General features: G+C 36.1%; 1 protein-coding gene across 3 annotated transcripts; it reads left to right on the top strand.

Moving 5' to 3' along the window:
- Positions 1 to 10,851: 10,851 nt before the first annotated feature.
- Positions 10,852 to 11,616, top strand: LOC123686681. 3 transcript variants are annotated; one of them, XM_045626901.1, is made up of 3 exons: positions 10,852 to 10,987; positions 11,039 to 11,141; positions 11,274 to 11,616. In XM_045626901.1, exons 1-3 carry the CDS (start codon positions 10,852 to 10,854, stop codon positions 11,614 to 11,616), a joined length of 582 nt encoding a protein of 193 aa, XP_045482857.1. The 3 variants fall into 3 exon arrangements, with proteins under 3 accessions (XP_045482857.1, XP_045482855.1, XP_045482856.1); XM_045626899.1 differs by having other exon boundaries at positions 11,039 to 11,616; XM_045626900.1 differs by having other exon boundaries at positions 10,852 to 11,141.
- The last annotated feature ends 470 nt before the right edge of the window (positions 11,617 to 12,086 follow it).

Genomic DNA, 12,086 nt, shown 5'->3' with positions numbered 1-12,086 from the left:
GCATCCTTTATTCCGGGCAACTTGTTGCAGACCGGTTTGACACTTTCTACTCTAGCTGACCAGCGAGTTGTAGAAAGAGAATGCAGGGATACATCTATTTTATTTTTTAAAATCTCCCACCTGGAAGGACTAGCACTAAATATATTGTACAGCTTTTGGATTATTCCAAAAAATGTAACAGCCTGGGGACAACATTCTGCTGCATGGACACCACATAAGTTCAAACTATGACAAGCACAAGGAGACCATATGGCAAGGGGATTGAGGGCCAGGATCCTTGCCTGCACGCCTTTATATTGTCCGCTCATGTTGCTTCCATTGTCATATCCTTGTCCACGGCAATCTTCTATGCTAATATTGCGCTTTTTCAAATTTTCTAAAATCATGTTTGCTATATCTTCCCCAGTTTTTTTATTACAGTTGATGAATTCTAAAAATCTTTCAAACACTTGGTATTTGCCATCTTCATTCAGCCAGACATAACGTAATATAAACGTTGTTTGTTCGTCATGAGAACTATCAGGGGTAGCATCGACGATTAAAGAAAAATATTTCGCCAGCTTTCTCTCGTTTAAAATTTTTTCCATAACATGTTCAGCACAAAGTGAAATGAATTCATTTTGAATTTCGGCTGAGAGATAGTGTACTTGCATACGTTTCTTAGTTTCTTGAGAATCTTTAACAGCATCTAGATGCTCTGCTAATATGGTATCATAATTTGCTAGCAACTCCAATATACCAAGAAAATTGCCATTGTTTGGATTACCAATCAAACTAGATGATCCTCTTAATGCTAGTCCTCTTTCAGATAAAAATAGAATCACTTAAAGAAATCTTTGCAATAGTTCTTTCCACTTCTCTTTCTCTTTTTCTAAAGATTTCAATACTAAGTTATCGATATTCTTTTTATTGAAAATATTTTGTTCTATACCCCGCCACTCTAGGTATGATGATCGATGACCGATACTATTTTCATGTTCAGGAATTCTGTTATACAATTTTCTGTAGAAATTTGTAGGACTCCAACCATATTCAGTTACAAACGAGAAGAATGTTGTGACCTTGTTGCTTTATTGAATAACCTACAGGGAAAACAGAACAGTGCTTGCCTCGAGGAACTCCAAGTTAGCCAGTCTCTTGATACAACCTCCCCATTTTTCATGTTTAAATTTAATAGATATTTGGGAAATGGCATTCCGTTGCTATCAGGAGGAAGTTTTCATTCACTTTTGAAATGCCTGGAGTTACTTTTGAGGTAGTAAACCCAAGGTTTTCAAGAGTTCTTCTTCCTTTTCTCATGTGCTCCAACTTCTGCTGTTGCTCTTTACGTTTTTGGGAGCCAGATTTATGATGATAACTCATCTATTAAAATAAATTGATATTTATTAGACAACCATCTTCGTTTTCGGTGAGTTTATTTAACTGAAAAGGCGCTTTTCACATTTCATTCAGTTCCACATTTTAAAATTAGTAGGACACTTTGGTTTGTTTAAGTAATACATACTATACTGCAAACTGCATGAAAAACAACCATCTCATAATGAATTTTTTTGGCAAAATCAAATAAATGTTGTAGCGTGCTACATTTCAAATTTTATATATTCAACTGAGTCAGACAGTTGATGGAAATCTGGGCCTACGCCAATGCGTATCTTCGTGCATATGTACTCGATACTTCGAAATTATGATATCATTTTCTTTTCTAGTTTCTTCGAACGTACATATATCGATAATTATCGCTGCAAAATAGTTATAATTGTTTTTCTCTAGTTCATTCATAAAACCCTGAAAAAAGGGGTAAGTTGTATATTTTTCTTATCGTCATTATTTGATTGTTGTATACGTAATATATATGAAAATTTTTGATATTCAGATTTAATTTGATAAAGGAATGCATCCGCCATTTTAACATTTCATCATTTTACGTGAAATGAAAATTTTTATTCTTTATTTAAATATAATTTATTATAATCAAATATTTTTTAATACCTATTATTGATGTTTAAATGTAACTTCGTTTTAACTATCGTGAATTTTTATCTTAAATGAACCATAATAAGTTATAACTCAGTTTATGAGTATTTTCACAAAACTTTTATGTAGAGGATGTTTTTCGTATCTATTATTTTTTACATTTTTCGTTTGTTACATTTTTGAAAGAGATCTTTTCTGAAACAATCTACATATGATTGCCTTGAGATCATCCTTTTAGTTTCTTATCTCATTTGGCAGTCATTTTGTTCAAGCGATAAAATAAGTACATGAGTATTAATATCTTTTATGTAAACTTTGGTTGTTTCAGAAACAGAAAAGCCATCACCTTAATTTGGCTTCTTATTAATTTCTGTTCTCTGATTTTCAGTTTTTTTTTGGTATATTTTTTTTGCTGAATTCCTGATTGGTTCTTGATAAACGTTGAAAGTTGGATAATTACATTGAGAGTTCTTCGTCTAAAGACAGCCCATCATTGTCAATTGTCAACTTACAAGTCAAATTATTTACTCTCCTTACAATTGAAGAACTGCCAGACCTAAGTTCTTATCAACTTCGGTGGAGGAAGATTGGCTCAGTATAGAGCTGGGACTTTTACCTCTTCAGGAAAGTAATTTAGGATCTTAGAAAATTTCATTCTTTTTTTATACAATTATAAATTTCGGATTCACTTGTATATATTTTCATTTTATAAATATTGTATGTAAATTTTTCTGGTACCAGATATTTTAAAGATTCGGATTGTGAAATACTTATGTAATTATAAGAGGTGTTTGATCGACCTGGGTTTTTGTCCCTTTCATTTGGTAGATTCAGGGATCTGAACCACGACTCAAACAAACGACTGTTCTCGGGCATTTCGAGTTGTAACGAAGAGGTTACACATAATTTTGGCGCCCAACGTGGGGCCGTTAAGGTCTTTTTGGCCATTCGATCACTAGATCTCTCAGTTTGCCTGGTGGGGGTGACTGTTTATTTGGGGTTGATCATTATCCTCGTTCCGGATAGTTCAGGTTATTATTTTTGGGATCATCTCTCGGCAATTATATCTGATTTTTCAGTCGGGATTTATTTTTTGTTTGTTTTTTTTTGATAAGTTTTCAATTTTTCTCTTCTACCTTATCTTATTCCTTTGAATTTTCTATCGTGGAAAATGTCTCTCAACCCAAATTATCTAAAACAAAATGAACTCGCTTATGAGATTGCGATTCGAGGTATTGAGATCCCGTCACCAGTGGATGACAAACGTAAAATTTTGAGAGGTTTACTTTCACAAGAATCCTCAGATCGTAGTTTCACTGTCTTGTCTGATCCTTTTTCCTTCAAAGAAAATGTTGAAGGCATTAAAGAGAGTTTAACAGATTTGAAGGAGATTTGCGCTAAGTTCAATTCAAATTCTCCTCAAATTGATCACAAACGTATACTCACTCGTTTAACTCATGTAACTGGTAGAATTCAACGGCTATCGGTTGATAAAGATGATGAATCTGCTATCAGACAGAATCTTTATAAAGAAGTCCTTATGTTGGAGTCTGATATAGCAGAAAAGGTGTCCCCTTCTGAAGCTCATTTTCCTTCTACCTCAACACCTGTGAAGTCTGCAGGTTTGCATCATCCTCTGTCTCCTGTCAACGCTCCAACTAATTCTAAATGTATACCTGTTTATAAGTGGGGTTTAAAAAAGTTTTCGGGAAAGGAACCATTAATTCCATTCTTGGAGTTGGTTGAGTCCCTTAAGGTTTCTAGAGGTTGTACAGATTCGGACCTATTCGACTCTGCTGGGGATTTGTTTGAAAATGATGCGTGGACTTGGTGGCATAACAACCACATCAAGAATCGTTTCCTGAACTGGAACGAACTCGTTGATGCCCTGAAATCCACATTTTTGCATAGTAATTATGACTCAATGTTATTGCAGGATATCAAATCTCGTAAGCAGAATCCTCGAGAGTCAGTTGCGCTGTATACCACTTTTATGGAGGCACAATTTTATAGATTAAATAAATGTCCTTCAGAGATTGAAATGGTTAATATTATAAGGAATAATTTACTTCCTGACTATGTAAAAGCCCTTGTTTTACAGGATATTGCATCAGTATCTCAGCTGACATCTCTTTGTAGGAGAGTTGAGGATGCTCTCTGTTTAAGCGTTTCAAATCAGTTGGGAGAGCTCCAGGTGTCTGAAACTCGATCTAATGTCAGATGTTGGAACTGTGGTGAGGAAAACCATCGTTACAACGAATGTAGGAAGTTGAGAACGCGCTTCTGCTTTGGTTGCGGTCAGAGGAACGTTATCAAGTCCAACTGTCCTCGGTGTTCAAAAAACGAACAGAGGGTCCACAATCCCGCAGGTATTGGAGGCCCCTCAAGTCAAAAACCTGCTCCAAAACCGAAACAGAAATCGAATCAGAAGAAGAATTAATTTCTTCGTCACCCATAGTTATGGAGAACTCCGATTTATCTGTTCCTGAAGCGGTAAGAAAGGTTAAAAAGAACCATAGTGTCTTGAGAGAGACCAATCCCTTATTAGAACTTCGTCAGAAGGACAATCGTCCTTATCTAACAGTTCAGGTAGGAGGTGAGCTTATATCTTCCTTGGTAGATAGTGGTAGCAACGTCACAATTTTAGGTTCTTCTTCTATTCACCTTTTACGGAAGATGAATCTAGGCCTCCACTACGACGTATCGGTTAACCTTACAACGGCCGATGGAAAGCCTCAGAATACTTTGGGGTATGTCAACCTTCCCATAAGTTTGAACGAGGTGACCAAGGTACTCAGGGTACTTGTCGTACCCTCAATAACTCACGACCTTATTTTGGGTATGGATTTCATACATGATTTTAATCTGACTCTTGATTTCAGAGATTTTTCCTATGGTTCCTCTTGTTTATCTTCGGATAACTCTGTAGCTGTGGTTCGAGCTATACTCGGATCTGATTCATTGACAGAGCCTCAAAAGTACGAATTGGACTTCGTTATAGATTTATTTAAACAAATTGCGCCCTCTGATAGATTAGGTAGGACTCATTTGTATCGGCATCATATCGATACAGGAGATGCCAAGCCAGTTAGACAAAGACAGTATCCACTTTCTCCAGCAATGCAGAAAGTTTTGAATGTGGAAATTGATAAGATGTTGGAGCTCAACATTATCAAACCTATCTCCGGGTGTAGCCCATGGTTGTCTCCACTTTGGTTGGTCCCCAAGAAGGATGGTACACACAGGGTTGTATTTGATGCCAGGAAGTTGAATTCCATCACCCTACCTGACAGTTATCCTATGCCTCCAATTGATTCTGTTCTGAGTAAGGTACGTGATGCATGTTATCTTAGCTCAATAGATTTAAAACAAGCATTTTTCCAAATTCCGTTGGATGAAGAATCCAAAATAAAAACAACTTTCGCTATTTCAGGCAGAGGCTTGTTCTGTTTCAATGTATTACCGTTTGGTTTAAATTGTGCTTGTCAAGCAATGGTGAGACTTATGGATATGGTCATTGGACCTTCTTTGGAGCCCTATGTATTCTATTATGTCGATGACATAATCGTTTGTACCTCTACTTTTGAAATGCATCTCGCTGTCCTCAGAAAACTATTTCACTGTCTAAAAGAGGCAAATTTGACAATAAACTTTGATAAATGTAAGTTTTGTAGACCCTCATTAAATTTTTTGGGATTTGTTGTAGATGAGAATGGTCTAAGAACGGATCCATCTAAAGTTCAAGATATTTTGGATTATCCCATTCCCAAAAATACCACACAAATTCGTCGGTTGATTGGTTTAATCGGTTATTATCGCAGATTTTTAAGAGATTTTGCTTCAGTGTGTAGTCCAATAACTGATTTATTAAAGGGTAGGAAGAAAGGTCAACCAGTTGTGTGGACAGATGATGCAAATAATGCTTTCCTAAAGATAAAATCATTGGTAACTTCAGCCCCTATTTTGGCGAGTCCAGATTTTTCAAGACCATTTAGTCTTGCTTGTGATGCAAGTGATAGTGGTGTTGGAGCAGTTTTGTTTCAGGAGGAAGATGGACTAGAACATCCAGTCGCCTACTTCAGTAAGGTTTTGAATAAGAGTCAACGTAACTACTCAACCACAGAGAAAGAACTACTGGCTATCGTACTGTCTATTGAGAAATTCAGACCATATATTGAAGGCACCGAGTTTACTGTCATAACGGATCACTCTTCGTTGGTGTGGCTTAATTCGATGAAGAATCCAAATCAACGAATCTCTAGATGGATTATGAGATTATCTTCTTATCGTTTCAAAATAGTGCATCGAAGTGGATCCCTCAACATTGTTGCTGATTCACTCTCTCGTATGTCGACTGACAGTATACAGGTTTCAATTTTGAATCTTTCTCAGTTGAAGGTTGATAAATGGTATAGCAATTTGCTGACAAAAGTTAGTAATAGTCCAGATCTGTATCCCGAATTTAAAATAGAAAATCGTGTCTTATATAAACATATTTTGCCTAGGTATCGCTTAGTAAATGACTCTCCCGAATGGAAAATTGTTGTGCCCACTCCTCATCGGTTGGAAATTATGAAGGAATTTCATGACGAGCCAACAGCTGGACATTTTGGTGTTTACAAGACATTACACCGTGTCTCGTCTCTATATTACTGGCCCAGGATGAAAAACTCTATTGTAAAGTATGTTAAGAGTTGCAAGGTATGTGCTTCTTGTAAACCTGGAAACCTACCTCAGGCTGGATTAATGGGCAAGTATCGGAATATTAACTTCCCATTTCAGTTCTTAAGTGCCGATTTGTTGGGACCTTATACAAGATCTAGAGCAGGTAATCAGTATGTTTTAGTTGTAACTGACTGGTTCACCAAATTTGTTTTTGTTCAGCCACTTTCTAAGGCCACTAGCAGGTCCATTGTGAAATTTATCGAGAATCAAATTTTCCTGATTTTCGGTGTTCCTCAAATTTTTGCTGTGGATAATGGTTCACAGTTTGTTTCTGCTGAATTTAAAAACCTAATGAAAAAGTATAAGGTCCAGAAAATCTTCTATAATGCTCGTTTCCATCCCCAAATCAATCCTACAGAGCGTGTGAACAAGACGATCGTCACCGCCATCAGATCATATATTGATGGTGATCATAAACTTTGGGACCAGAATATTCTGGAAATCGCTCAAGCAATTAGACTTGCTAGGAGTGAAACTTTGAAATATAGTCCCTCATTTTTAGTTTTTCTAAGGAATGTAGCTACAGATGGATCATTTTATGGTCTTATTTCTGATAATGCCAATAACGCCGTCACTGTAGGAAATAAAGTTTTGGATTCCGATATTGTTCAACAACTGCCTGAACTTTATGAAGACATTCGAAAACGTTTGAAGCATTCTTACGAGATCAACGCTCGTAGATACAACCTCAGAAGACGAGATTTACGGCTGAAGGTTGGAGATAGAGTGTGGAAGCGGAATTTTGTGCTTTCTGATGCTTCTAAGAATTTCACCGCCAAGCTTGCTCCAAGGTTTGTCCCATGTATTGTGAATAAGGCGATTTCTTCGCTTGTCTACAATCTCGTTGATTTGTCTGGTAGAGACCTCGGAAATTTCCATATCAAGGACATTAAGCCCGATTTAAGTAGAGAAGATGATCCTACTGATTTCTCAGATGTTCAATCCGAATGACCTGAATGTTTTGTGTTTTGTTAGTATTAGGTATTGGTTTGTATCGCCTGGAATAACAAATGCCGTTTTTCATTCCTCCTTTCCTCTTATCCTTTCCTTTTCAGTATTCGATTGAATTGATTGAATTGAGACAAAAATTATAAATTGAAGCATTTAAGGCACTTATCTTTATTTCTATCTCTCATTTATCTTTATCTCTTATTTATCTCTCTTTGTACTACGAGCAATTATCTTCTTGTAATGGAAAGTAGTCTTGGCCATTGCAATTATCTTTATCTTTTCTGCTCTAGTATAATTACTTTTCAGCCTTTATTATATGCTTCTACCTCTGTTCGAATCAACGTGCAGTTATACAGTATCTAATGTGCATTGCATAAATCTTTGGTGTAACTGTTTTGTTGTTTTGAAGTAACTAAGTCTTTTGTGTCTTTTCAGATGCAGTTCTATGTCTCTATGAAGTCAATTTCCTTGATATACCTTGTGATCCCTGGATCACTGGCGCCCATCATTTTCTCGTTCAGTTAACTTTGTGGATAAAAAAAAAAGCTCATTGTGAGCAAAGACCTTTTTTTTTTTGGGGGGAATGAGGAGTGTGTAGCGTGCTACATTTCAAATTTTATATATTCAACTGAGTCAGACAGTTGATGGAAATCTGGGCCTACGCCAATGCGTATCTTCGTGCATATGTACTCGATACTTCGAAATTATGATATCATTTTCTTTTCTAGTTTCTTCGAACGTACATATATCGATAATTATCGCTGCAAAATAGTTATAATTGTTTTTCTCTAGTTCATTCATAAAACCCTGAAAAAAGGGGTAAGTTGTATATTTTTCTTATCGTCATTATTTGATTGTTGTATACGTAATATATATGAAAATTTTTGATATTCAGATTTAATTTGATAAAGGAATGCATCCGCCATTTTAACATTTCATCATTTTACGTGAAATGAAAATTTTTATTCTTTATTTAAATATAATTTATTATAATCAAATATTTTTTAATACCTATTATTGATGTTTAAATGTAACTTCGTTTTAACTATCGTGAATTTTTATCTTAAATGAACCATAATAAGTTATAACTCAGTTTATGAGTATTTTCACAAAACTTTTATGTAGAGGATGTTTTTCGTATCTATTATTTTTTACATTTTTCGTTTGTTACATTTTTGAAAGAGATCTTTTCTGAAACAATCTACATATGATTGCCTTGAGATCATCCTTTTAGTTTCTTATCTCATTTGGCAGTCATTTTGTTCAAGCGATAAAATAAGTACATGAGTATTAATATCTTTTATGTAAACTTTGGTTGTTTCAGAAACAGAAAAGCCATCACCTTAATTTGGCTTCTTATTAATTTCTGTTCTCTGATTTTCAGTTTTTTTTTGGTATATTTTTTTTGCTGAATTCCTGATTGGTTCTTGATAAACGTTGAAAGTTGGATAATTACATTGAGAGTTCTTCGTCTAAAGACAGCCCATCATTGTCAATTGTCAACTTACAAGTCAAATTATTTACTCTCCTTACAATTGAAGAACTGCCAGACCTAAGTTCTTATCAACTTCGGTGGAGGAAGATTGGCTCAGTATAGAGCTGGGACTTTTACCTCTTCAGGAAAGTAATTTAGGATCTTAGAAAATTTCATTCTTTTTTTATACAATTATAAATTTCGGATTCACTTGTATATATTTTCATTTTATAAATATTGTATGTAAATTTTTCTGGTACCAGATATTTTAAAGATTCGGATTGTGAAATACTTATGTAATTATAAGAGGTGTTTGATCGACCTGGGTTTTTGTCCCTTCCATTTGGTAGATTCAGGGATCTGAACCACGACTCAAACAAACGACTGTTCTCGGGCATTTCGAGTTGTAACGAAGAGGTTACACATAATCTGAAACTCGATCTAATGTCAGATGTTGGAACTGTGGTGAGGAAAACTGATCAAAAAAAAAAAAAAAAAAACTGTTTATTTGGGGTTGATCATTATCCTCGTTCAGGATAGTTCAGGTTATTATTTTTGGGATCATCTCTCGGCAATTATATCTGATTTTTCAGTCGGGATTTATTTTTTGTTTGTTTTTTTTTGATAAGTTTTCAATTTTTCTCTTCTACCTTATCTTATTCCTTTGAATTTTCTATCGTGGAAAATGTCTCTCAACCCAAATTATCTAAAACAAAATGAACTCGCTTATGAGATTGCGATTCGAGGTATTGAGATCCCGTCATCAGTGGATGACAAACGTAAAATTTTGAGAGGTTTACTTTCACAAGAATCCTCAGATCGTAGTTTCACTGTCTTGTCTGATCCTTTTCTCATTTTCCTTCTACCTCAACACCTGTGAAGTCTGCAGGTTTGCATCATCCTCTGTCTCCTGTCAACGCTCCAACTAATTCTAAATGTATACCTGTTTATAAGTGGGGTTTAAAAAAGTTTCCGGGAAAGGAACCATTAATTCCATTCTTGGAGTTGGTTGAGTCCCTTAAGGTTTCTAGAGGTTGTACAGATTCGGACCTATTCGACTCTGCTGGGGATTTGTTTGAAAATGATGCGTGGACTTGGTGGCATAACAACCACATCAAGAATCGTTTCCTGAACTGGAACGAACTCGTTGATGCCCTGAAATCCACATTTTTGCATAGTAATTATGACTCAATGTTATTGCAGGATATCAAATCTCGTAAGCAGAATCCTCGAGAGTCAGTTGCGCTGTATACCACTTTTATGGAGGCACAATTTTATAGATTAAATAAATGTCCTTCAGAGATTGAAATGGTTAATATTATAAGGAATAATTTACTTCCTGACTATGTAAAAGCCCTTGTTTTACAGGATATTGCATCAGTATCTCAGCTGACATCTCTTTGTAGGAGAGTTGAGGATGCTCTCTGTTTAAGCGTTTCAAATCAGTTGGGAGAGCTCCAGGTGTCTGAAACTCGATCTAATGTCAGATGTTGGAACTGTGGTGAGGAAAACCATCGTTACAACGAATGTAGGAAGTTGAGAACGCGCTTCTGCTTTGGTTGCGGTCAGAGGAACGTTATCAAGTCCAACTGTCCTCGGTGTTCAAAAAACGAACAGAGGGTCCACAATCCCGCAGGTATTGGAGGCCCCTCAAGTCAAAAACCTGCTCCAAAACCGAAACAGAAATCGAATCAGAAGAAGAATTAATTTCTTCGTCACCCATAGTTATGGAGAACTCCGATTTATCTGTTCCTGAAGCGGTAAGAAAGGTTAAAAAGAACCATAGTGTCTTGAGAGAGACCAATCCCTTATTAGAACTTCGTCAGAAGGACAATCGTCCTTATCTAACAGTTCAGGTAGGAGGTGAGCTTATATCTTCCTTGGTAGATAGTGGTAGCAACGTCACAATTTTAGGTTCTTCTTCTATTCACCTTTTACGGAAGATGAATCTAGGCCTCCACTACGACGTATCGGTTAACCTTACAACGGCCGATGGAAAGCCTCAGAATACTTTGGGGTATGTCAACCTTCCCATAAGTTTGAACGAGGTGACCAAGGTACTCAGGGTACTTGTCGTACCCTCAATAACTCACGACCTTATTTTGGGTATGGATTTCATACATGATTTTAATCTGACTCTTGATTTCAGAGATTTTTCCTATGGTTCCTCTTGTTTATCTTCGGATAACTCTGTAGCTGTGGTTCGAGCTATACTCGGATCTGATTCATTGACAGAGCCTCAAAAGTACGAATTGGACTTCATTATAGATTTATTTAAACAAATTGCGCCCTCTGATAGATTAGGTAGGACTCATTTGTATCGGCATCATATCGATACAGGAGATGCCAAGCCAGTTAGACAAAGACAGTATCCACTTTCTCCAGCAATGCAGAAAGTTTTGAATGTGGAAATTGATAAGATGTTGGAGCTCAACATTATCAAACCTATCTCCGGGTGTAGCCCATGGTTGTCTCCACTTTGGTGTGCATGAAGTGTGAAGTAGTACGAGATCCGGCTGCAGAATTACTGCACTCATCGGTTTTCTGCTAGGGGAAGAAAAAAAAAGAAGCTTGTATTTTCTATTTTTTTTCGGAACAAAATCCGTTCACTTGTTTTTTTTAATGAAATATCGTCTATATCACAGATTTCAACTATATATCAGTATCAAAATACAAATTTTTGCATCCTCATCTGAATGAACGCCCCCGGATTTTCGATCAAAAAACGCTGCATAGGGCCCAAAAATGGACAAAAAAATTTGGTTTCGACCAATGCGGTTGTAAAATTTTTTCTGAATACACTGATTCTATTCTCACTGGGAATAACTGAAGACCCCAGTATCAGAATTCAGATTTTCCACCTGTGCGCGACATAATTTCACCGTTTCCAGACTTTTGAACCATCCGGTATATTCTCCTTATTATAAATAAACATAAAAATTTGGTTTTCAGCAAGAAACCG

Source organism: Harmonia axyridis, chromosome X (assembly GCF_914767665.1).
Source record: "Harmonia axyridis chromosome X, icHarAxyr1.1, whole genome shotgun sequence".
NCBI classification, from domain to species: Eukaryota; Metazoa; Arthropoda; class Insecta; order Coleoptera; family Coccinellidae; genus Harmonia; species Harmonia axyridis.
Note: the sequence above shows the minus strand (reverse complement) of the source record. Positions and strands in the feature narration are given on the sequence as shown.